Source organism: Dromiciops gliroides, chromosome 2, assembly GCF_019393635.1.
Source record: "Dromiciops gliroides isolate mDroGli1 chromosome 2, mDroGli1.pri, whole genome shotgun sequence".
NCBI lineage: Eukaryota > Metazoa > Chordata > Mammalia > Microbiotheria > Microbiotheriidae > Dromiciops > Dromiciops gliroides.
The window spans coordinates 108,019,879-108,047,778 of NC_057862.1; the positions used below are offsets into that span (position 1 = coordinate 108,019,879).

The window sequence follows — 27,900 nt, forward strand, 5'->3', positions numbered from 1 at the left end:
CCCTGGGCAAGTCACTTAACTCTCATTGCCCCAAAAGGAAGGAAGGAAGGAAGGAAATGAGTTTGGTAAGGTAAGAGTTGTGTCAGATTGTAGAGGGACTTCAATCCATATTAAAGAATTTGGACTTTATTCTATTTCTATTATTGAAGGTTCTCAAGAAGGGAATGAAATTAACATAATTGTATACTACAAAGATTAATCTGGCAGGCTATATAAAATAGACTGGAGTGGGATGAGACTAGAGACAGGTGAATAGGCCATTGCAATAGACAAAGTAAGATAATGAGGGGCCAGATTATAACAGTAACAGTGGAATGGATTGAAGGGAATGGAGGGCAGAAATATTGTGGAGGTAGAACCTATAGAATTTGGCAAGTGGCTGAATGTGGAATGGAGAGGAAGGAGGAGTCAAAAATGATACCAAACCTTCATGGCTGGGAGGATGTCAAGAGAGCTCTCATGCTATCATCAGGGAAACCTTAGACCTCCCATATGAGGAAAAATTCATAAAATAAATTTTAACTTTGAGCCAAAACCTCAAAGAACAATGAAAATTTAACCTAAGGAGAAAATCTGGGCATAGGACAGAAAAGAAAATCACTGAAGACAATCTCACATTAGGATAGAATGGATGTTACATTAGGGTAGAATACATAATTACCAATGTGGTCATTTGAGAAATTCCCAAATTTCTTCCCCCATTAATTGAATGGATTGAGACGGAACACTTGGGCAACAGGAATTTTTAAAAGAGATGTGTAAGGAAATGGATTTATTTAATACGGATATTTATGAAAATATTTATCAGATACTTAGGAAAATTTGGAAAGGCTGCCTTATGTAGCCAAAGTCAGGGGACAAGAAAGAATAGCTTGTATAGAAGAAAGAGATCAGAATCCCAGCATTTTTACGGCCCTGTAAACAGCACAAGATGGGAAAAGGAATGATTATATCCATCCTGCACTGGTGGTTTATGTTATGCCCAAAGAAAGACAAGGCAGTAGTTGCAGATAAGCAGTATCAGACGAAGCTGCCATGCTTATATGGGACACTGTGCTACTTATATGTAGCCAGACACGGGAGACTAGGAAAAAAAGATGACAACATTATCTGGTATCTCTCCCCACCAAGAATTCAGAAAAGAGTCCATGAATCATATGGTAACAAGTCATTGACAGTATTCCTGCTATTCTTCATCTCAACATAACCAGATGAGATAAGTGGGAAAGAATCTCAAAAATCAATATGATACATAAAGTATAACTGATTAGTTATCAGCATATCTTTTAGGCAACTAAAATTTGTTCCCTGCTACCTATGGGAAGGATACCAGAAAAGCTAAAGGGTTCCTTTATTTACCTCCTTAGCTAACAAGAGACTATAAATCCTGCAATCAATATACCCATCTGTAGCAATATTTGAAAGTCTACCATGGGATATTCATTCCTTTGATAGTGGAAAAGTCTTTTTAAATATAAATTCTCTCCAGTAGGAGAGAACACCCTAAGCCATTCACAACTAGATATAAAATAGTTTAATTGACTACTTTTCTCCTAATAAGCTCAACTAGAACTTGGAGAGGGGGGAGGGGAGCATAAATTAGAAAAGAGAATGTGTAATTTTAAAGTATGGATACCTCCCATATTGGGCAGGCTTGAGTATGGTGCCACAGTGAGAGGCCCTAGACAACCAAAGGGCAGCCTGAAGGCTTCCCATATCTACCAGGGCTCAGGAAGGACTGATATTATATTCCCAAGAACTGAAGACCAGCTGTCAGCTTCATAGTTTTGCCTCAGGCCATACCTGTATATAATAATGGAGGAAAAAAATAAGATTTCCTTTCACTAGGTCAAAATTCAGTATTCTAAATCTCCAGACAAGTGAAATATCAAAGCTTTAACAAGCCACATTTCTAAAATTTGCTTAAGGATTGAGAGTGAGGAGAGAAAAGACTGACTTCACCTCACATGTAAAACCAAGTGTCTTACCCTTTGTGTGAGGTCACTAGCTTCATTAATGTAACGATCTCTCTCCTTTTCCAGTTGGAAGATGATCTTCCTTTGTTTCTGAGCCTCATCTTTGTAGTTCTGGATTTCTTCTTCCAGGTTCCTCTTGTTTTGTTCATGAAGCTTTACTAATTCCACCTGTTTCTGGGTGGCATTGACAGCCTTCAGCAGGTTCTACAAAAAAAAAAAAAAAAAAAAAAAGAGAGACCACAAAACATTCAGGTCACCAAGTATACTTAACATGAGAAATGAACTCATCTTAACTCAAGAGTCTGAAATGCCTTTCTGTAATCAAATCATTCTTGTGCATTTTTAAAATAAATACTATTTTTTCCAATTACATATAAAGACATTTTTTAATATTCATTTGGGGGGGCGGGGTTGAGGCAATCAGGGTTGAGTGATTTGCCCAGGGTCACACAGCTAGTTAAGTGTTAAGTGTCTCGGGCTGGATTTGAACTCAGGTTCTCCTGACTCCAGAGACAGTACTCTATCCACTGTGCCACCTAGCTGCCCCTTTAACATTCATTTTTTAAAAATGTTTGAGTTCCAAATTTTTCTCCCTCCCTCTTTCCCCTACCCCCTCCTAAAATGTTAAGCAATTTGATATAGGTTATATATATACAATCATGTAAAACATATTTCCATATTAGTCATGTTGTGAAATTCTTACACATTTTAAAGTAAAATATAAAGTGTTCAAAATGCAAATTACACATTTTTCCTATGATAATGCATTGCACAAAAAAAGGTAAACTCATTTTCTCTACCTAAATTGGATGTTAGTTGTGGTCTAGAAGAGAGAGTTGTTTGAAAGGCAGCAAAATGAAAGAAAGAAAATTTTCTGATTGCGCTGCTTATCAAAGTACTTTTCTATTGAAGAAAATATCCTAGTTGTTTCTAAACATTATGCCTTATTAATTTGTTACATCTCCTATGTAAAAAGGAGGATAGAGAGCTGGCCTCAGAGCCAGTTCAGGTCCTGCCTCTAACACATATTAGCTGTGTGACCTCTCAGTGCCCTAGGGAACTTTCTAAGATTTTAAGTTGTAGAGAAGGTGTGCATTAGAAGGAGTTTCCTCATCTAGGAGGATGAGGGGGCAATAAAATCAGATTCCAAAACCTCTACTATTATATAGGTTAAATTCTGTTTAAACTAAACCTGGTCATGGTGGTTGCACATGTAAAATTGAAATTTGGGGGACCATTTCCAGAATTACCCAAAAAATAGTAGATGGTTTTCTTTAGACATATAAACATATAAAAAAAATTCAACTTGGCAAGCATTTATTATACTCCTTCAATGTGCCACTACTGTCCAAGGTGCTGGAGATACAAAGACAAGAATCAGAATAGTTCCTGCCTTCAAGGAGCTTGTATATACACAGATATACATCTGAAGAGCATGTTTGAAATTAACACTATAGAAAAGTCAAAAAAACAATTAGGGAAGAGTAAATGGATTTTCATGACTAATGGGAGCCCCGCTTGTCTTAGAGAATAGAAATTTGTAGTAGACCCAGTCAGTATGGTTGTGTGACTTTCTCCAGTGGAATTGTGAAACAATGGAAGAATGAAAAAGGAAGATAGTAGGGACAGTCTAGGTTTAGAAAGGGATGAGCAGGGATAGGACTAGGAGGTCATGAATTTGAGTTCCAAGGGAGAACTGAGTTGAACTGGTTCACTAAAAAGTCATTTCAAAGGGAAGAAAATGAAGCCAGAGTCGGGCAATCTACTAGAAAATCAAAATGGGAAGGAAAGGATAGAGGTCACATGAGAATGAAGAAGGAAGGCTGGGAAGTCACAAAGTTATGGTCTTGGAAAAGAATTTCAATGTTCTGGATCACAGATGACAGAAATCAAAAAGTTCCCTGTGGTCTTTCTATCAATGGTATGATCATCACCACGTGCAGCTGAGATGGAGTGAAAGCCCAGAATATAGCCTTTGAGGGAGCTGATAAATAGGGAAGCCAGGGAGCTTGAAAAAACATCGATGTGTATATCAAAATCCCCATGGATGAGGTTAGGGCAGAAAGAAAATGAGGAAGGGTTGGGGCAAAAAGAAAGACTGTGAGCCAGATGCTGAATCCCTTGAGAAAGAAGGAAGAATGGATGACCTGGGACCTGGAGATCACAGCAATCTGGATCTGCATAAGGTAATACAAATTGATGGAGTGAACTTCAAATGAGAAGCTGATGGATGATGTTAGAAAGCACAGGTCCAGAAATAGCTGTATGGTGTAGGGAATATGCCTATTCCTTCTCCTGACCCAGTGTTGTCAAAAGGTGTTGAGAGAAAGGCATCCAGATGAAAGAATATAAAAGGAATAAACCCAATACAAAAGACAGTTTAACAGTTTAACAGAAAGACACAGGGACCTCAGGAGGGGTAGGGCTAGAATAGATGGCAATGAGGGAAAAGGCAATGGCTAGCAGGGCTGGAGATTATGGCCAAGTCAGCCTTCTATTCTGAATCACAATGATTTGGAGAGGAGGAAGAGAGAGCTTGCTAGCAATAAGACAGTGGTTTGTCCCAACCTTCCCAGTACCTCCAGGCCCCAGGAAGAATGTGATCTCCATGTCTCCCTCTGGTATGTGCATATTGAGGTGAGGTGGGGTGGGATGGGGTGCACTGAGGATGTGGTCCTGGGTCAAGTCCAGGTAGCAAGATGCTGGGGTGCCTAGGAGCTCACCAATTGTGGAGGGCTAAAACATGTTTGAATTTTTCATTGTCCTTCATCAGCACATGTAGTTCTGCTCCCTGTCCCAAGTCAGTAGATTTGATTTTTCTCCCTCTAAGTAGGAGGCCAGTGGGATGGATGGGAGCAAAGCTCTGGTCCTAGGCCAGAGTGATGACAGAGGAGCCTGGTGTCAAGGTTACAAAGGTCTAATGCTAGGTTAATAAACCCTCCCTCACCAGTAAGGGCAGCTTTGCACCAGATCACATACTAAATGATGTGAGACAGAAAGATAGAGACAGACAGACAGAGTTGTTTTAGATAAGAAAAAAACAGAAGGCTATTTTAGGATTGGGACGTTGTGAACTTAGTAGTAAGGAACTATTGGAAAAGGAGTAATTTAATAAACCTAGGAGACAAAGACAAAAAGAGGCAAATCTTCCAAAAAGTAGGAGGAAACAAACCAAGGACAGATCCAGAAGAATTAGCCTTAAAGAAGAGGAGGGGTCTTACCTCTTCTGTGACTAAAGAGAAAGGAGACAATGGATTATGGTGCAGAGGCATTCTAGGGAAATGCTAAGTAGACCTACATGGGATGGCCCTAATTCTCTATGTGAAGTAGGAAGGTAAGTCATCTGTTCTAAGTGCGAAGGAGGGGGTGGGGCAGTGGAGAGGAAATACCTATTAAATCTATGAAACCTAAAGGAAAAAATTTGGAGCTATTTATGAAACCTAAAGAAATAAAGATATAACTAGCATCTTCTGTTCCTAAACAGGTAAAGGAATGCAATCATGGGAATCAATCAATAATACCTTCACTCCACAGCCTGCTGCCTCAAACTGGGCAGGAAAGGTGACACCAAATCTTTACAATTAATGAATTTAACACTTTCAGCCCATGAAATTCCTCTAGCAGTAAAAGGAGACTTCCAATCTTAAAAGTAGAGTCACTAACCAAACAAGAGATAAAGAGGATCATGGAAAGTAAAATGGATAATTTTGATTACATGAAATTAAAAGACTTTTGCACAAACAAAACTAATGCAGCTAACATTAGAAGGAAAACAGGAAACTGGCAGGAGGAAATTACAGCAAGTTTCTCTGATAAAGGTCTCGTTTCTCAAAAATAGGAGGAACTTAGCCAAATTTATTTTTAAAAAATAAATAAATAAAAGCCATTCCCCAGCAAATAAATGGTCAAAGGATAAGAACATGCCATTTTTTGATGAAGAAATCAAAGCTATTTATAGTCGTATGAAAAAAATACTCTGAATCACAAATGATTAGAGAAATGCAAATTAAAACAACTCTGAGGTACCACCTTATACCTATCAGATTGGCTAATATGAGAGAAAAGTAATAAATGATGGAGGGAAGTGGAAAAATTGGGACACTAATGCACTGCTGGTAGAGTTGTGAACTAGTCCCAACCATTTTGGAGAGCAATTTGGAACTATGCCTAAAGGGGTATAAAACTGTGCATAACCTGTGACTCAGCAATAACACTACTCGATCTGTATCCCAAAGAGATCAAAGAAAAAAGAAAATTACCTATTTACACAAAAATATTTATAGCAGCTCTTTCTGTTGTGTCAAAGAATTAGAAATCAAGGAATTATTCATCAGTTGGGTAATGGCTGTGGTATACGATTGTGATGAAATATTATTGTGCTATAAGAAATTATGAGCAGGATGGTTTCAGAAAAACCTGAGTAGATTTATATGAATTGATGCAAAGTGAAGTGAGCAGAGCCAAACAAATAGCAGTATTGTAAGGATGATCAACTGTGAAAGACTTAGCTACTCTGATCAAAACAAGGATCCAAGACAATTCCAAAGGTCCCATGATTAAAAATTCTATCCACATCCAGAGAGAGAACTGATAAAGTCTGGATGCAGACTGAAGCATCCTTTTTTTCACTTTCTCTATTTTTCTTTCTTTTTTTGTTGTTTTGGTCTGTGTTTTCTTTTAATATGACAAATATGGAAAGACGTTTTGCATGACATCACATACATAATCAATATCAAATTGCTTGCCTTCTCAAGGAGGGGAGAGGGAGAGAATTTGGAACTCAAAATGTTAAAAAAAAAAGAATGCTAATTGGGAAATGCTTAACAAAACAAATTAAAATATGTTTTTAAAAAAGTAGAGTTACCACAGTCACACCTCTGGGCCTGTTTCATTATATCTATTAGGGAAACACAAACTCAAAGGTCTAAAATATGGGAGATTTGAAGCTAGAAGGAATCTTAGGGGTCATCTAGTTAAAACTGCCTCATTCTATAGATAAGGAAAATGAGGCCCACAGGGGTCAGAGGACTCAGCTAAGGTCACAAATGGCAGAGGCAGGATCTGAATTCAGAACAAATGGAACACTCTGTTAAAAAAAAATTCCCAATAAAAACAAAATTGGAGATTAGGGTGGAGGATAAGTGAGGATATTTTAAAATCACTAACTCGCTATCCTAGGATATTATGCGCCCTATAATTTTTATAAGCACCACTTACATTTATTCAATTAACACAAAGTTATAGATATATAGATATTGAACCCTGAGATTTTGATCAACTACTCAGGATACCAAATAACATATCAGCAATAAAATGGAATCCACAAAATACTCTTAAATCCCCTACTGTTTTATATGCTAATTCTCAGAAGTCCCTTTGTGTTCACAGGTGATAATGTAATTTCAGTTCACAAACACTAAAAGGCAGAGCGTAAGCAGCTGCTTAAAAGAAAATTGAGAGCTATTATTTATTCTAATCTACTTTGGCTTGCTGTGAGTTTTATTTCTCTGCACAACTGGTTATAGACAGATATTATATTCCCAAAGCAAGACATTCATTTTCCAGCATTACTATCACAAACTCACCTTATTTAATATGTCTCTCTCTCTCAGAAGCTCATCCATAGCCTTTTTATCAAGTTCTCCTTGCTTTTTTGCAACCTCCAGTTCTAAATCACCAGAAAAAGTTTTAAGTTCAGGACCAAATTATGGAGAAAATAAAAAATAAAGAACTCCTCTAGAGCAAAGGAGAGAGATTATGTGATACCTTTATCAGTATTACAGCAAAGGGGAAAGGTCATTAACAGGAAACTAAAAATGTTAAGGATAGCTTTAACAATAACCATTAAAGCAGAAACAATCCTATGGCTGTTATTGATGTTGGTAAGGGATAGAAAATTCAGTCCACCATTGTAATGCATGGTCAAAAAAAGGGTCCAAGACTGGAATTGTCACCAACACTAACTTCTCAAATTTGAAAAGTGTTCTATGCATTTAATTGTTTATAAAATAAATTATCCTATTTCCTTTTTTCTTCATATCTTTCAATGAGGGTACCAAGAAAGTTTCAAACCACATTGCAACAGGAGATTCAGCTTTCTAAAGCATCCTAAAACTAGAAAGTCCTGTTGATAATTTTTTTTTAAATCACAGACACCTGAAAGCCACCAAGAGGAAAAATGAATGGCCAACATTTCTAATAATCCAATCTAAGTAGGAGAAACCCCTTGAAAATAGGTTAAAATTCTAAGATCTATTATTCAAAAACAGTAATTAAGCCATATTATTAGAATGATGCCTTCTCCTTTTCTCATAATATTTTCTTTTTTTCCTAATGGGGTCTCTCTCCCATAACCAGGCAAAACAGAGGTTCACTGTTACCATAAAATATTATTTCCTCAGCTGCCGAATCAGCCATTGATTGCTTCTCAACAGGGAAATGCAGCCAAAAGGACATTAAGTCACTACATTGGCAATCCACCTACTACTTTTAAGAGAACAAGTTATGGGCCACAACACAAGCTTTTATTCACCTCCCCCCAAAAAAAATTTGAACCAGAGCAGAAGATAGGTGGAAGGACATGATGATTCTAGACATGGGTACAGAGTTGTAATTCTTTCTAACACTACAAGTACACCAGACCAAAAAACACCTGTTGAAAAGTAAACAAAATCAGTCAAACCAGCTATTTGACATTATGTCCAAAAAAGCTGTTCACTGAATTCAACTTCTGTTTGGCTGGAATGAGTCAAACTGTGTTGTTTTGTTTTGTTTTTTATGGGCTTTGCATAGAGCTCACCAGATACAATCAGAGTCACTAATCAAACGTTTATGAAGAAAACCAACAACAATGCTACCTTTCTCTAATCCATAAATCTGATTTTTGAGGATCTCCTTGGTCTGCTCCACCTCAGCCTTTTGATCTTCAGCTTGGTGCAATTTTTTATGTATTAACTCTCTCATTTTGTTAAGTCTTCCAATGTCAAGTCGCATCTGATGGATTTCCTCCTCTTTAGCCTGTATAATTAGTGAGAAAGAAATGACAATGACACTTGGCAAACAAAGGACTCGGTGAAATGAAATGATGGTAAATTCTGAACCAATAAAAGGAAGTTCTCCTTTAACAGTGCAAAGATGGTATGTGGGATTCAATTTTTAAAGTATTGTTTAGACTGAAGAGAGACTGGAAAACTATGTTCTGAATAGTATAGTAGGCAAGCTAATGAAAAGACTGTGATCAAATCTTATGCTTAAGAGTGAAATCTGATTGTCGGGTCAAGCAAGCCGTTATCATAATTAGGTTTGTTTTCTGTACAGCTGATAAATAATGATTCCATAACTGGTGTTGCATTGACTGATGTCAGAGCACTAAACTACTGGGAATGCTCTGATATAACAGCCTTATTCTCTCCACTGCCCTAATGCAACAGTACAATGCTCTAACTTTTTCAGACACACGAGGTCACAACAGTACCAAATGCACCTAGGAGTCATATGCCACAGGAGTGTTATTTTATGGGTATGTCTGCAGATGAATTGATATGGCAATATTAGTAGATAATTCTGCATGGTAACAAATGCACCTAGAAAAGAAATCCTGCCATAGATAGCACCACATATTTGCCCATATGCTTTCAATTAAAGGCAGGAAGGAGCTGCTATTGTTGTACCAACTCCCTTAAAACGCAATGAGATTAATTTTCTCTGGGATTTCTGAGCCTTTATTTCACAATATCTTCATTGTATACAACAATCCCTTAAATGCCATACAGTATAGATTGATTTTTTTAAATTAAAGTCAATTATGATTTTGGTGAGGGGGAATTTTTTAGAATTTTGCTGAACCACTTTAAAAAAAAACTGTAGGCATCCTACAAGGGTATCATCAAACCAATTTTGGAAATCACAGTTCTAGCAGATAGAGAGACAGAGCATGGCTCTGCTTGTCTTCTAGACAGAATCCCTATAGATTTGGGAACAGAAATGCACCTTTTATGCTATGTGTGCCACAATGTCAATAAAGGCATCTTTACACTAATGTCAATTACAGGCTCATATTCCTTTGCTTCTATGTTGATGTTTCTTCACTGTTTGAACTAACCGTGTGCCCAGAAAGAACATTTTTCAATCCAAACCATGCCTATGGGCAAAAGGTTGTCTTCGATTACTACAATATCCCAGGCAGTTCTATGAGTCACATATTTCTTATTCCAAATCCTAACAGACCAGGATTATGAATATAGGAGTGTTTACTTACAGAGGTAACAAGGTAAATAAAAAGCTGTTCTCTTCCATGTGTAGGTATCACCTGAATCCAAGGCCACCATTTATGGTTCCTTCAATTAAGGTAGGGGTATGAACCAGAAATCCATTTTGAAAAATGGATAATACACAGATGATAGTCATATAATTGGATTAACACAGCTTTCCAAATAAGTGCAAAATCCAAGTGGTTTGTCAACCTTCCCCACTCTGACTTCCCAACATAAGTGACAAAATAATAGTAAGAATAATAAACATTCTTTCCTACTCACTTGACATGAATTGTTTCTTGCTCTAGGCTAGGGGTGACTCGCAAGGCTGAATTAAAGAAGCCAACATCTGAGCTAGATTTTGATAGGTCTTGAATAACCATATGATCAATAATAAGGTTTACAGTTTTAGATATAAGCGTGGGAATTATCACAGTCTGCCCCCAGGCATAAAGTAATCACAGCAGGTGTTCACCTGCCTTTGATATCTCAAGGCATTCAGTAAAGAGGGAGGGCAGTGTTTCTAGGGAGAGGGATCAATGGTTTAAACTGAAAAGACAAATTCCATGTTAACAGACAGGGAGGAAGAGAGGTCTTGTGTGACCAACATATCATGCTGTATTTACTTTCAGCTCCAGCGTCTTCTGCTGGTTCTCCTGACTTATCTGCTCACAAGCCAGGACGTGCTGTTCATTCTCCTGCTGAAGCTTAGTGTTCCTCATCTGAAACTGTTCCAGCTCCTTGGCAGCTCGTTCATTTAGGATCTATGAGAGATGTGAGACAATCTAGTTGATACTTTTTAATCTGACTACAATATCTACACATGCACATAGACAGCACCACAAGCCTCCCAGAAGGAGAAGAGTAACCACAGATTTTCATCTCTATAGAAATTGCTCTTTATTCCTGATGAAACTACTAATGTACTCACAATACAATGAATGTTAAATGACTAGGGAGAATGACAATTTCTAATGAATAACACAGTGAGCATCCTTTTTTTTTCCCTGGGAGCTCTGGGAAGTCTCACTCACAGGTGGTGGATAAATATTTTAATGCCTTTTTGTCGTTTGGCAGGCATCGCATACACAACAATCGCTATAATCATTGCAAATGAGCAGGAGATTCGAATGGATTTTATCAGCTGTGGGGCAGGGGAGCAGGACATCTCTGCAGGCAAATCCGACATTAATATGCCTAGAACATTTCCATAAATGGAACAGTTCACTGAGACTAGCACATAGCCATTTTCCCATTTAATCCATCTTAAGTCAAAAATCTGGAACAGCAACATGATGATTTATACCTTCTTGAGTTCAATATCAGCCAGCTTTCTTCCCCCTTACTAAAACTCTCCTGAACAAAGTTTTATAAAGATGAACCTATAAATATCCTGGGTCATCTTGATATAACAGAATAGTGGGGAACCAGAAGATGGAAAGACTGGAAGAAAAAAAAAGAAGCAAACCACATGAAAGCACCACCCTATCTCCTCCGTCTCATGAAGCAGACTTAGGGGCTAGTCTGACAGGGGAGGCTAAATCAAACATTCAATTAATATAGAATAGACTAAAGTGCAGCCCTCCAGTCTAAATGGAACTGGTATTTTACCTAAGCTGTCTCTATCTTGGCAGAACAAGCTACTCTGTTTTTATCATGATTGCCGAATTCTGGGAAAAGTATGTCATTCTTGCAATCATGATGGTAATAGGTAATTTATTGCCACATTAAGAAAGGTAAGAAATTACTTTCTAATTCAAATAATTTGCTCATCTTCCCCTTAGAGATTGTGCTATGTAAAATGTATACATAACTTTGGACTTCACGGAGAATGAATAAAGAAATTGTCACAGGAATGCGTGTTACAATTTTTTAATGTCATAAGAGGAATGTGGTGCAGCTAAGCAGTTCTTTGGAAACAACATCTCTGGCAACTATACCTGGGAGAGTAAGAAATTACTTTTTGATTACTGGAATTTCTTCCTTGAGGTCTCACCATCAGAGAAGATGGATTACAGCTATTAACATTTATACTATCTTAAACAATTATAACATTTAAGAAAAAAAGTGTTAGAAATGGCATACTGTTTAATAAGAAAAATAGACATACTCTCTAGACTTAAGCCTTAATAGTCAAGCAATAGCCAATCTCCCTCTTCCTGTGTGTGCCTTGTCTCTGTCTCTCTCTGATTGCTGATTATCTTTTTCTCTGTGTAAAGAACTACTTTTGGACAGATCTCACACTGTTCCGTTTTCAACTAATGCTGGTTCATACCTCCTTGGGCAAGCTAGTGTTCTCCCATTCCCCACACCCTGGCTCCCTGGGACTGGTCATATTAATGTCAACCTTAGTGTGGACACCAGATCATTTTAGCCCACCATGACTAAGAACATCAAATCTCAAGAGATCCACCAGCCTCAGACTCCCCAGGATTATGAATTACAGGTGTGCACCATCACACCCAGAATTAATACAAATTTTTTAGATCCAAAAAGGGAGGGGGGCATAAAAAACATTAAAAAGGAATAAAATGAAGGTGTCACAACTCCTACTATTAGCTCTTTAAATAAGTTATGAAATGCAAATGATTGTGTGATGTCTGCAATGCAGGAGGGAGGAAGATGGAAAATGCTAAAGCAGGTGACTCTGGAAGGTCTTGCTCATAAAGCCAAAAGTGCACCTGCCCATGTGCACGTCATACCTTCTGCTCTTTGAGCTGTTGTTCTAGTTTTTGAAGCTCCTCTTTACTCTTCTGCACAAGCTGCTGGAGTGTCTTTATTTCATTCTGTTTCCCATCCATGTCATTCTGAACCTGTTTGAGCTCTTTCTCCAGTTTCTCCTTCTTCCGAGTTTCCCGAGAAGCTTCATTCTGACGAAGCTGGATTTCTTGTTGGAACTAGTTACAGAAAGGGCATAACAGAAAGAAATTAAAACCTTTTGGTGCAGGTGGTAAGATTATGTGCTTATCATGCTTCTTAGGTCTCTTATTTTAAGGGGAGTCACCTCAGAACAGGGGCTTTTCATTAGTTATCCCTAGCCCTGGTTTTTCAATCTTTAGAGGGCAGGGAGACTTCTGATTTTCTCTTCAGCATCCTGAATCCATTTCAATCACGACCATGCTTTCTTTCCTGCCACCCAGAGAGATGCTTTATAAAAACCACCAATTGTGAGAAACACCACTCTGTCTACAGCACACAAAAATGTTCAGATTTATTCACCCACCAAAGTCCTTGAAACTGGAAGGAGCGAAAGGAATTGCTTCCCGCAGCTTGGTAGGTAGCGGCTTATGGCCTAGTCTAATCAATCAACCTTCTCAGGACAAGATTGCCAGCAAAACATCTCTTCCCCCCAACATTCTCTACCTATGGAGTTAAGACAAGAGTCAATGAAGAACCAACAGCTCTTTGAGAGAACAGGCCAGAAAAAGACACAAAAGAACTGAGACAGCCTCTGATGGGAGATGATTCATTTGAGATGAGAAAGGGAGAAATTAGCTTCAGAAGGAGCTACAGAAAAGAAAGTTTGGGACAGCCCTTTTTCTTCTTGTTGCTCATGCTTGCTCCCCAGACCTGAGAGATGGCTTGCTCTGCCTCGTCTTTTGACTTCTCAGTTTCTTGATGCTGTTCAGTGACCAAAGCTAGGGTCTCTCGTAATTTCACAACTTCTGACAAGAGCTGGTCTCGTTCCTTTGTTATTTCTTCCTTGTACTTCAGTAAATCTCTGATGCTGAAAAAAAAAAAATGAAACCAAACACAAGCCAAATGGCAGTCTTCTCTTGGAGATTCTATCCCCTACTGAGCTCATTTTAATGTAAGCGATTTAATGTCAAGCATTGCTGATTAACCCATAGCAGCTGTCAAATCATACAATTTTTCTTTTCATTTTAAATATTCATTAGAGAGTTGTAGTCACAACTGATAAGCCTAAGACATAGTATAGAAATACTGTACACACCATTAGGTTTTACCCTGTTCATCCTTTAAAAAAGAGAGCGCAAAGGATTGTAACCCAGATAAAACATGTTATGGACAAAATGGGATAAATATTGGTGATGTAACTTTTTAAGAACATACAGTATTGTGCTCCTTCTGTCTGAGGAGCAAAACAACTTGTTACTAAATAGTTTGTAATCCAGACACCATAACTAGATACTTGGTTCAGTTCTTCTATAAGACTTAGAACCTTTAGAACAGAGAATCTAAGCCTCCTAACATAGCCTCTGGACCAAAACTGATGCAGAGGAAAGCAGACACTTCAGGGCTAGGACTAAAGAGGAAAACTTGCATTTCTGACATTTGCTTATGACAAACCCCAAATGGCTATCTAAAACAATTTGCAAACCATATTTACTTACTATTACCCATCAGCACCTTTTGAATACACAAATATATACTCATGCAAATTTACACACACATCTCAGAGTGTTTTCCTTCCTTTCCATGAAGCTATAGCAGAGATTCAGAGAATCAGAGAATTTGGGAGTTGGAAGGGACCAGAGCAGCCATCTAATCTACCCTATACCTGAAATAGAATCCTGGCTACAATATGCACACAACATTCTTTCTGTTCTTTCTACTCTCTTCCACATACTCTACAATTCAGCCAAACTGGTCTCCTCTCTGTTCCTCACACAGTCTCTCGTCACCCATGTTTTTTATGCTGGCTGTCTCCCATACCTGGAAAGCTCTCCTTTCTCACCTGTACCTCTCCCTGGCTTCTTTCAATATTCAGTTCAAACTCTACTGTCTACAGGAGGTCTTTTCTAGTCTTCCTTAGCTGTTAAAGCTTTTCCTCTAAGGTTGATTACCTTTCATCTATTTATATGTTGCCCACTAGAATGTAATCTTCTTGAAGGCAGGGACAATTTTTTTTAAATGTTCAGTCCTTAGCATAGTACCTGGCATATAGTAAATATTTAGTACTTATTGAATGATTAACCTAGCCTTTTCCCCCTCACCCAACTTACTTGCCCCCTCCATTGCTACTGGTTATGCCCTCTGGATCCAAACCATACAAAATCTAATCATTTTTCCAAATGACGGCCCTTCAGATATGTTAAGATAGCTATCGTGCCCACCCTGTGATGTCTGCAATGCAGGAGGGAGGAAGATGTAAAATGCTAAAGCAGCCGACTCTGAAAGGTCTTGCTCATAAAGCCAAGAGTGCACCTGCCCATGTGCACATCATACCTTCTGCCCTTTGAGCTGTTGTTCTAGTTGGAAGGGACCTTCGAGGCCAACTAATACAACTCCCTCATTTTACAAATGAGGAACTGAAGCCAGGAGAGGCTAAGTGATCATACTGTAATCACACAGCTAGTAAGTATTTAGAGGGGTAAGGAAGGAGGGAGCATTTGGATCCAGGTCTACCTGGCTCCAAGTCCAACACTATTCACCAGGCCATGATATCTGTCTTCTTCAGACTAGACAACTGATCCCCAAGATATCCCTTCAACTAATCTTCATTTGGCATGATTTCAAGGCCCCTTATTACTGTGGCCACCCACCTCTGGACATTCTCCTGTTTTACCAACAGCCTTCCTGAACTGCGGTGCCCATGACTGAAGGCACACGAACGCTGCAGAGCTGGACTGACCAAGCAGATCCCAGTTGGACTCTCACTTCCTTATTCCTAGAAACTATGCTTCTCTTTCTGCAGCCTAAGACTGTATTGGTTTCTTGTCTGCTATATCATACTGTTTATTTGTGTTGAATTTGCAGTCCACTAAAAACCCCAGATCTTTTTCATAGGATTAGTTAGTAACTACAAATGCCCCATTTAGCATTTAAACCCATCTTGAATTTAAATAAATTGACTTTAAATATCATACTTTACATTTATCCCTATTAAATTTCAATTCATTCAATTCAGTCCAATATTCTAGTCTCTCAAGATATTTTTGGATCCTGATTCTGTCATCCCAAGTGTTCCCTCTTATCTCCTTTAAAGAGACAACCTTAAGCTAAACCACTTGACTAAACACACTGCTCTCAGAAACATAGTAATTTAAAACTGCACTATGACTTGGAACACTCTGTATAGCTGTATTTAGATTTGAATCAGGTACCTTCTTGACCTTCGAGAGCTAAGTCAAAGATAATGAACAACCCTTCCCTCCACCAAACATGCTTTGATGCCACTTCATAGAGAATGAACCAGACCCTGTGGTCCATTAGACTTCCTATTACACTCTCATATACCTCGTTGTTCTTAAATTCTCACCCACTACATATTTGCCCACTCAGAGGACACCATCAACTCTATCAGGTTACAGACTAATTATCTATTTCTTCTCTACTACCACCCTCCCCCTAGCATCGAGGGGCTTGGATTCAAAAGTGTATGGAAGGAACTCTTTACCTGTAGCATCATGATTGGTACCCTAACTGCACTACAGTGGTTCATCTATGACTCCATGAAGGTCTATTTCAGACTTCCCGTCGTCTTCCACCTTCGATGCCAGAGTCTCTAAAGAAAAAGCTTGGATTGACTCAGTAATAAATCAAGACAAACTGTGGACTCTGTTTGCTGACCAATGTTTAGCAAATAAAAAAAAATTAAACTATAATATTTTTATGTCAAGTTCCTTGAGAACAGGGAATGGTGTTTTTGTTTTTCTCTATACCCCCAAAGCTTACACACTGCCTGATGCATAATAAGCACTTAATAAATGCTTGTTGACTGACCGTTGAAATGTAGCAACCATCTAAGTACTCAATTAACACATTTTTAATGAATGATTTGCTTAAAGGAAAGTGAAATTTGTTTGGGAACTTGGAAAAAGTTGAATACTCACCACTACTGGGAAAAGAAATGAACCATTCCAAAGGAATTGTTAACTAATTATGCAAATCCAATAAGTGGTTCAAATTTCCTAGAAGGGCAACAGAGGATTGTGGATACAAAGAAAGAGAAAAACAAAGAATAAAGCATTTATAGTACCTCAAAAAATAGAAGTATACTATGGAAGAAGTTAAGGAAATAGCTTTATAAATACAGAAAGCCACAATTTCTTTTTTTAAGGAGATAATTTCTTTGAAATCAGTTCAGAACACATCTAGTAACCTACTTGTTACTCTGGCCCAGTGATAATCCCGATCCTTGTTCTACTAGTTTACTCAGATTCACTATTTCCTCTTTCAGTGCCAGAATGGTTTCCTTTGCCTTCTGTTCTTTATCATAGGCAGAATCCACCATTTTCCAAGCCTTTTCTATTTCCTAGAGATGCCATGGAATATATTAGTTAGAAAAGCCAAGGTAGGTTCTAAATGAAAATATCTGCATTTGTGTCATAACTAACAAAGTAACACTGATTAACATTGAAAATAATAATACAGCTGTAAGTCTTGGAGAGGAAGGATTAGAAACACCCTGAAGTGCTAATTAGGGACCAATAAATATTGAGGAATATTTTCAAAGAGAAATAAATAATCTTCTCTTTAAAAGATATTCATGAAGAAGTCTATTTCTCATTAACATGAGTAAAACTTAAATGTACAAGATCTGATAGAAACAATCAAGGATCTGAAAACAAGCTTCAGAAATTAGAAAAAAAAAACCACCAAAAGCTAATGGGTTTACTGGTTTAGACTAAATTTTTGACATTCTTTGCAGGTTCCAAAATAAAGGTCATGTTGACTCCTCAATCCTGGCCTGAACTTCATTATTCCAGTGACAGGAACGATGTACAGAGAAAGGAGAGTACAAAACACAGTTCTGTTAGCAAATGGCATAGGCAACTATCTCAATTATTCCCCTTTCCTTAATTCCAGAATCCTAGCATTCCCACCAAATTTCTAGAAGGGAATAACAAAATCATACAGAGCATAAGATTGTTAATACTACAAATTATACTATTAAATATTTGTGTAAATGATTAGGAGTAAATGTACAAAATTTTTAAATAAATTAAAATATAAAAGGAGTAAATGTACATTGTCTAAATAAATTAATAGAGCATACCCAGTGATGTAATATTCCTGATTTTCATATTGTCACTTAACTTTCTTGCTGATATGTGAATTTCATCACATGCATGAGTATCTATCATAACATAGATAAGCATAAAGAAGGAGAAGAATTTATGGCACTCCTCACCCCAGGGTGAGCTGGTACTCCTAGGCACACCTGGTCAATAGCATATGTGTCCATATTGTCAGAGATGAGACTCAGCAAGCTTCTGATGAAAATTTCCAGTAATTCACACAGAAAACTGGGGAGTGGGGGGGGGTGATTCTTCTTACTTTAAGTAATATCTTTAAACTTAATTTCAGTGCATGCTCAGGTTCCCTATTTATACTAGTGAAATAGGAGAATGATACTGTCTAACAAGCAATTACAATTCATAATTATGTTGTTTTTTAAAAAACAAATTTTAGTCCATTGTATAACTACCCACATCTATTACACCCTGACATGCTATTTATCTTAAAGTTATGAAGAAAAATCACAGAAAATATCTAAACATAAAAATGGATTTCAATTTTTTTTTAATTCAAACAGTAAATCATTTTCATCCAGTTTATTTTGTTAGTGACAGGGTTAATATTTTCTATTTCCTTAATTTACAAAGAAAAGACTTTTTAAATCTTAAAACTCTTAAAACATTTATATCTACAGATAGAAAGCAATGGAAAAGTGAGAGAGCTTAGTACTAAGAAAATACAGCTTCTGAGAGAAAAAAAAGTCTATTCTCCAAAGCAGAGGATTGAGAAGTAAATGTCTACATAATTATGGATTTTAAGGAAATTGTCAGGGGGATGGGGACAATGAGGATATTTTTTTTTTGCTGATCCAAAGAAAATAAATTAAAATTAAGTCTTTTTCTTTTTGATCTCTTTATCTAAACATATACTAATGGCCTTTGTTTATGGATAACTACCTGACTTATGGCTAGATATTCCCATGATGCTCTCTGGATCAGCATCCACATGGTAAATGTAAGCTAAGGAGGTGAGGTCATTGTTCTGTTCTTTACTTACTTAACCCTACCCCTTAAAAAATGTGGAAATAATTCCCTGTTATGAGAGGTTTGTATGATAAATGAAAACATCTAAACTTCCCTTCACCCTGACTAGACCAGGAAAATCTCTCAGCCCTATTGACAAAATAATAGAAGAAAAACATTTAATCACAAATCAATTACTATAGCTATATTTCCCCAATGTCTCAAGCTAAAATATCTTGTCCAAAGCTGCTAAAAAGGTAAAGGGGTTATATTTTAAATTTATGAAGTGATCGCTGATTGCTTCTCCTTCCTTCCTTTCCAAATCATTACCTTTTTGAGTGATGCTATGGTTGTCTGGTCATCTTGGGACAGCTTCAGGGCAGTGGCTACCTTAGCAGAATTAACAACAATCTCTGCATTCAGCTCTCGACATTTTGCCATCAGACGCTTTTCATTTTCATAGGACTTTTTCATAACAACATGAAGCTTCTCATACTCCATCCTGAATCTCTCCAGACTTTTATCTCCCGAAAGTTCATTGATGACATCTTGGAACTCCCTTTCCAATTCTTCAAAAGCATTTTCTTCCAAGTGTGATTTTTCATATTTTTCCTATACAAAATTACAGCGATATGAATTTAAAAGCTGAGCTCAAAACTCACCATAAACTACCACCAAATCAGCAGGGGGGAGGGGAAGGAGTTGAGAATTCAAACACAAGACCTCTTGTTCCAAAATCCAGCACTCTTTCCAATGTATCACAGAAAGGTCTTGTTATTGATATAACATTTCAAAAATATTCCATCATCGATACATTTGGGCATCACCAAAATAAGTAACTTTCGAAAACAGGTGCTCTGCAACTCATCAACAGGTTTCTTTCCAAAAATCAGATTCTAAGGTATGTTTGAAATGGGGGACACATTTCCACCAATTAAAACAGTATTGATACATGTTGTAGCTTCCTACTAAAGGTTACAGAAAGCTACAATATAACTGATTCGTATAATATTGTGGAGAAAATGCATTCAGAGTTCCAACTGGAGATACTGAAATTTTTCTCTTCCTAGAACCACAGCCCCCTCCCCCAAGCGGTATGGGAATTGGAGGGAGAAATGACGGAGACTCTGAGGTGATGAGAAAAGGAAGAGGAGCTAGGAGGAGATGGAAAATAGAGCCCCAGAATGTTATTAATTCCGAATATACTTACTGGTCTGGGTCTGCTTCCCATCACCAACCATCTTTTTCTTCTATGGACCCCAGGGACTGATCTGACTGCTTCCAATTCCACTGCTACACCACCTACTGCTCACTGCAAAGGTTTTTCTCCTTCCTTCACTACACACAGCCCTTTCTAAGGTTTTCCAAAAGTTTTCCTGCTAGTGAATATGGAACAAATATAAAAGGGGCTCAAAGTTTCTATCCCCTTTCCAATTCAGGCAGCTAGGTAGCCCAGTGCTGGAGTTGGAGTCAGAAAAACCTGAGTTCATTCATATCTTATTAGTTATGTGACATAGGGAATATCACTTAACCTTGATCTAATCCTCAGTTTCCTCATCTGTAAAATGAGAGTAGTAACAGCACCTAGCTCATAGGGTTGGTGTGAGAATCAGATGAATTAACATATGTAAACCTTAAAGCACTACAGAAATGCTAGCTAATATTATCCAAACTACACAGACATGCCAAATAATCTGTCTTCCTAAGGCACAAGTCTGACCATATCACTTCTCTGCTCTATAAGTCTTCAATAGCTCCCTATTTCCAGATAAACAGATAGATAAATGAATAAATAAATAAAATGAATGAATGATTGAATAAATAAATAGATAAATAAGTGAGTGAGTGAGTAGATGGATAAATGAATAAAAGAAATAGATGAGTAAATAAGTAAATAGATAAACAAATGAATGAATAAATAAATAAATGAACAAGTGAATAAATAGGTAGATAATTAATAAATTAATAAGTGAAATACAAACTCCTCAGCCTGACATTTAAAGCCCTCCAAAATCTGACTTCAACATAACTTCCCAACCTCATTTCCTACTATTCCCCTTTACAAACTTTGTGTAGCCCGAAACTACTTTCCCCAAATTCAATACACAAATATCTATTGCCATGCATTAGAATGCCATCCCTCCTCATCCCAGCCTTTCAAAATCAACTTCCTTGAAGGCTCAATTAAGATTTGCTTAGGCGGTTTCCCCCAGGTGTTGAATGTTCTGGCCCACCTAGTCTTATAGTATCTTTTGTATGCTCCTCCCCCTCCCCACCCTAGTTAAAAGTAAGTTCCTTGAGGAAAGAACTGGTTTGCCTTTCTTTTTGTATATGTGGACAAAGCACTATGCCTTGCACATAATAATAACTAACATTTATATAGCACTTACTGTATGTAACAGGTGCTTTACAATTATTTTATCCTCATAACAATGCTGGGAGGTAGGTGCTAATATTATTCCCATTTTACAGATGAGGAAACTGAGGCAGAGATAATAAATTACTTTCCTAGAATCACACAGACAGTAAGCATCTGAAGCCAAATTTGAACTCAGGTCTTACTGACTCCAGACCCAAAATGATATCCACTGCACCACCTAGTACCAACCTATACATAGTTAAGTATTTAATTTTTTTCAATTGAAGTCTAATACCTCAACACCCCTCCCCCATACTCTCATATACCCCCTCTCTCTTTTCACTTAGACTCTGTAGATAAATACAAAGTCATACATAGGTATTAAGAGTGGATCATGGGGCAGCTAGGTGGCGCAGTGGATAAAGCACTGGCCCTGGATTCAGGAGGACCTGAGTTCAAAGCCAGCCTCAGACACTTGACACTTTACTAGCTGTGTGACCCTGGGCAAGTCACTTAACCCTCATTGCCCCACCAAAAAAAAAAAAAGATATAAAGAGTGGATCAGTCGGGAGCAGCTAGGTGGCACAATGGATAAAGCACTGGCCCTGGATTCAGGAGGATGTGAAGTTCAAAGCCAGCCTCAGACACTTGACACTTACTAGCTGTGTGACCCTAGGCAAGTTACTTAACCCTCATTGCCCTAGGGGAAAAAATGATTTCTATTTGAGAGAAAAATCAAGCATTTGGGGTGAAGCAGAGGTGAGGGTTAAAATGGAAAACCAGCCAAAGTAGTCTACTCTCCCAATGCAGGATAATGTTATAGAGGAGAAAAGTGAATCATCTCCCATGGTGACTCACTCACATGAGCTGTAGAACTAGGAATATGATCACTCTCTGTTCTCTCCTAATCACTCTCTGTTCTCTCCTAATTCCTTCACAACTACTAAGACCCCACTCTAGACCAAGCCCTGAGTGTAGGTGAAAAAGTAAGCCCTGGTGATAGGGGAAGAGGGGTAAGATGGTGCCAAACAGTAGCTGACAAGAGAAAAAAAAGAAATCCCAAACAAATTGGACCTTCACCAGCAGAAGTAAATGTAGCCTCTGACTATTCCTAATTGGCTGTTTCATAAGTCAAAAACATTAAATCTTTGGTGAGCTCACTGTAGCTAAATTGCAAAACTTCATCCTTAACTCTACCTAAAGCACCTACCTAAAGACAGGACACAACTTATTCCTTTGCTTTTTAACTGCCTTTTATCTAAAGAATTTAAAATACTTCACTATCCTATCAAATATTCTCATAAAACAATACCAAGAACAGAAATCTTTAACACATCATAAATATTAATATAAAGTCACAGATAAATGGAAATTAAGACCAAGTTTAGGGGAAAGTTTATTTCCCTCTTGTTCCAGCCAAACATGATCTTCATCTAAATTGTGAGTCCTAATCCCTTGACCCTTTTCTCTCAACCCATCACTCTTTATCCAATTTGACTTGCCCCTTTATCTAATCTGGACTTCATTCAGCCATTTCAACTATGCCCTTAGCACCACCATACAATTCTTCATCCCTGAGATCTCTCATTGCTCCTGGACTATTGTTAATCCTCATTCTTTTGGTGGCCTCCACTGTTAATTTGCTCTCTCTTCATTCCTGAGCTGCCAATCATTTTCTTAAGAAACACTAGATAGGCCCAGGTGTTCAGCAAATATTTAGTGAATTTGTATGAAACATTTAATAGACTACTTAGATTTTAAAACTTAATCTTACCAGAGATATACATCATGACACGCATTTGACAAGATTTATCTCCATTATACCATCCTGCCCTTGTATTCACTGAAAGAAAACTACTTAGATTCTTTGAACCAGCCGTAGAAATCCAAGAAAAATCCAAACACATTCTCCTAGAGAGGTGAACAATTCAACATGAAATAGGCCGAGATCTTGGTGACTTTTAGTTTTTAAATTTTCAGACTGCTTCTAGATTGCTGGTTTCCAGAAATGTGTTATAAAATTATCAAGGCAAATCATTACTGAGATGATGTCATATCTCCATGAAAAAACAAAGGAAAAGCAGAAACATTTTCCCAAAGTCCCCAAAGGGACAACAAATCAGACTTCTGAGGACAATTCTTCTGAAGATAGTTCTCCCTGCAGTAACCTGCAGGGAAATGATTGTATATTAAAAACAAACACAGGAAAATTCTGTCTGACTATCCAGAAGGACTTTCCAGTAAAAATCCATTTAAACTATACTCTTCCAGCAGAATTAGCCTCATTTGAATTCCTACAAGCATGGGTCATCTGAGTGTTATGTGAAAAACACCTCTGTGCAAATTTAATAGTCCTTTCTATCTTTAATTTCTTTGATTAAGTGGTCGGTAGATTAACTTCTAACACTGAGAAATTTATTTCCTCAATACAAACATAGACATACTCATTTAATTAAAATATACTTGATATTAAGTGAAAAAAAACTCATGAAATTGAAAATCCCAACATTCATTATACATTAATTCTTGCTTACTTCATTCTCCTGTCAGGTACAACAAGTGAATGATAAAGATGGTTATTATAGAACATTAAAAAGCTCCACAATCTTGTTAATAAGACCTTAGTGATTAGAAACAAAGGTTAATCTTTTCTACATATCTCCTATATAATATGCAACTAATTTTGTTGATAAAATGTCTTTACAACCCAGAGAGGCTATGAAGTTTGATTGGTGTTTGCAATGCGATTTGAGATCCTACACTAACAAGGACCCCAGCATTAAAACTCTGTGGGTCCACCAAGCACACTAGGCCAGCTAATTTGGGGCAGCTCGGTGGCACAGTGGATAATAGAGCACTGGCCCTGGAGTCATGAAGACCTGAGTTCAAATCTTGCCTCAAATACTTACTACCCTGAGCAAGTCTCTTAACCCCAATGGCCTTAAAATATCTGGAACCATCTCCAGTCGTCCTGATACATATCTTGATACAGGACCCAGATGACTCTGGAGGAAACAGTGAGGTTGGTGACCTTACACAGCTGTTCCTCACTTAAATCCAATTTAGTGCAAGTCATGACATCACCCTGATGTTATGGCCCTCTTCGAGAATGAAGGACAAAGAACAGCAATAGGCTGTGCCCCCTGACACGGGATAAAAATTAGATACTGGGATGCTTCCGGGCTGAAGGGAAGGCAGGTGTTACTGCTTATGCAGGAAGATTCCATCCCCCCAAATCTTGCTCCTATTGGAGCAGCTAGAAAAAGGAGCAAAAAATTGCAGTTAATTGGGGGAATATTTAGAGAGGGCTGTTGGTATATGTGACTGTGTGTGGCCAGATCACATTGTGTGCTAGATCATGAAAGGAGAGGCAATGGTTTTGGTTTATGTATGTTTGGGCTATCCTTATTGGTGTGAAGGGAAATAAAGTGTGTGAGTAAATACTGAGCCTGGGAGTCTGTGAAGGTATACTTAAGGAATAGCTCTGCTACTTACCTATGTGACCTTGGATTAACCACTTCACCACTATGATACTCAGTTTACAGAAGAGGAGGTTAAGATAAACTCTAAGGTCCCTTCCAACACTAAACTAGTATGTGTAGTATATGTTAGGATAGAAGAATGCAGATGATGAAAGCCCTCAGCACCATCTTACCACAGAGCTGCTTCTCCTTTGTGGTTATCATGGAGGGAGGTAAGAAGGGGTTATGTGCAAAGGGGCATGGCTTGTGGCCTGGTTGCCAGCTTCCTAGACATGGTATATACCAGTATGGTATTGAATGAACTGGAAGAGAATTTTAAAGTTATCTAGTTTAATCCCTCATTTTAGAGATGAGGAAACAAAGAGCTAAATAATGTTGAGGATTCACTCAGGTCTTCAGACTCTTAATCCAATGTTCGTTCCAATACAACTATTTTCAATTTTGGTCAGAAATGGTCTCAAGGACACAGCCACAAAGAAAATAGCTACTTTAGGACCAGTTTTAAACTTGGAGGTTTTCTTACTGATTAAAAGCAGGTTACTAAAAGTATCACAATATAACATTTCCACAAAAGGGGGAAAGAATCACATTAGGAAGATAAGGTGGTATTGCTACTGCTCAACACTTTTCTCTTGTTGATGCTAAACATGAACACACAAAGAAATTTATCACAGCAATGTTCTCAGTTCTGTCCCATAAATGGTATTAATGTCAACACTTAATCACCAGCTTAATGATTTGTTTGCAGGCCAGGTTTTCCCTGAACACCTGGAATTTATCATAGAAATGGGAAAAATATCAAAGAAAGAAAAGTTTGAAAGAGGAGAGATAACTGTAAAAAATACATGTTTAGCTTTATCTATATGTACTGATCTATAACTAGATAAGTGGAAAAGAGAAATCTGAGCACAATGTCATTGAAAACAAACCAATTAAAAACAAAACAAAAATGTCTATCTATTAATGATAAGTAGCTGGTTTCCAATAAAAGCTTGAGCTGAATTTCATTTCCATTTGTGAAGAACAATAGCCAAGTCCACAGGCCAGAGATAGGCCGTAATACTAATTAGTGAAGAAAAGGAAAAGGAAATAGGAAATGTGAAAAGATGAGGATGGATCTGGTAGGACTGAGAATGAAGAACTGTGAGATCAGTGATGGGGGCATGGAGTAGAAACAAATAGAAGATGATTGGAAGGCAGTGTGATATAGTGGAAAGAAAACTGAATTTTACTCTGCTTTGAATACTGTATCACCATGACCAAGTCATGCCTTCTCTAGATCTTAGGTTCCTCATCTCAAAAAATGAAAGGATGGGACTCAGTGGTCATCTGAAGTTGCTTCCCACTCCTTTCAGGAATACAGAGAGAAGATGGAAGAGGCTAGATGAGAGAAATCATTTATTCAGAGCTTGAGTGGCTGGAATAAAGGAATTTTTTAAAAAGATAGACCAAGGACTAGAAAAGACAAAAATGTGTGTGTGTAAAACATAGAATCACAAAATCATAAAATTATATCTGAAAGGTATTTCCCAGGCCAACCAGTCCAACCTACTCATTTTACAGATGAGAAAAGTGAGGTTCATGGAGATAGAGACTCACCCAATGTCACACAGTTGGAAAATCTCTGAGGCAAGATTTGAACGTAGGTATTCTGACACCAGAGTCAGGACTCTTTCCACTAGAAGGCTGACCTTGGAGTCAGAAGACCTAGTGTCAAGTCTTGCTTCTGACACCTACTGTCAGTATGACCATGGGCAAGTCACTTAACTTCTAAGTGACCCCAATCAACTCTCTAGGTTTATAATGTGCAGTGTCGACTATCTGATGCATCGGTAGAGGGAGTTTCCCTACAGGATGAAATCACAGATATACACATACATACACGACAAAAAGAAAGCGTGTGTGTATGTGTGTATTAGCTAGAGGGAAAGGCAAGAAGTGAAGACAAGAAAGGGTAGTGAAGACCTAGAAATTCAACAGAACAGGACAAATTAAAGAATGAGGGAGAGTTCTAGTGATGGAAAGGGGACACGAGTGTCTCTTTCCATATCTCTATATGGAAATGGGGTGGGGATAATAGGGAAGATGGAACTAAGTGGGGGTGGGGACTAGATAGAGCAATAGAATGGCAGGAGGGCGCGGAAAAAATGGTGAGGGGATACTGTGAGAGGGGCGGGGATGTCCGGATAATAAACGTGATAGGTTGGAGGAACTGAGAGACAGCCAGGTGACAAAGCGGAGCGGAAGGCGATGGGGAGATAGGAAGGAGGCAGCGATCGATGATGATGCGATGGGAAGGGGGGTCGGAGGGGCGCTGGCTGCTGACCTCATCCATCTTGCCGCTGTCCGGGGTATAGCGCAGCGGCTGCGATCGTGCGGGGAAAGGAGAAGGGAGAGGCGGAGCGGAGGTAGCTCAGCACCCTGCGAGCACTCTGGTGACACGATACATGCTCCTCTCGGGGATGCCGGCGAATAAGTGTGTACCATTACGCGTCTCTTTAGTCGCTAGGCAACCTGCACGCCCGCTGGTGGCACGTGATAGGCACGTAGTACGCGACGTAGAGGCGACGGCGTGGGGGCAAAGCCTGGGACTGGAGGGCTGACCCCAGGAATATGCAAAGAAGGGGGCTGCCCTGCGAGAGAAAGGGGCGGGGCCTGTGTGCCCGGTGATGTGGATTCTATCCAGGTGTACATAAAATGAAAACACCCATCCCATGCGGACGCAGTGTAAAGAGCTTTGATCTATGAGTCTCTTGGGCACTTCACTTCCCCGTTTCCTCATTTGTAAAATGGGTATCATAATAAGGATGAATTGAGATCACTGACAGAAAAGCAGGTGCAGATATAAAAACTCTTTGCTCAGGGATTATGTTTAGCTTACTT

General features: G+C 38.3%; 1 protein-coding gene across 1 annotated transcript in view; it reads right to left on the bottom strand.

Annotated features, from left to right (window-relative positions):
* The window catches only part of CFAP58 (cilia and flagella associated protein 58), a 119,864-nt gene extending 92,397 nt beyond the window's left edge, over positions 1–27,467 (bottom strand). Inside the window, exons 1-9 of the mRNA XM_043985746.1 lie at positions 27,344–27,467; positions 19,507–19,788; positions 17,299–17,447; positions 13,799–13,955; positions 12,931–13,125; positions 10,855–10,992; positions 8,834–8,993; positions 7,562–7,644; positions 1,989–2,180 (exon numbers count right to left, since the gene is read on the bottom strand). Coding sequence (XP_043841681.1) covers positions 1,989–2,180; positions 7,562–7,644; positions 8,834–8,993; positions 10,855–10,992; positions 12,931–13,125; positions 13,799–13,955; positions 17,299–17,447; positions 19,507–19,788; positions 27,344–27,352 — 1,365 coding nt within the window. The 5' untranslated portion in view covers positions 27,353–27,467. The remainder of the gene's footprint in view (positions 1–1,988; positions 2,181–7,561; positions 7,645–8,833; positions 8,994–10,854; positions 10,993–12,930; positions 13,126–13,798; positions 13,956–17,298; positions 17,448–19,506; positions 19,789–27,343) is intronic.
* Positions 27,468–27,900: the final 433 nt, after the last annotated feature.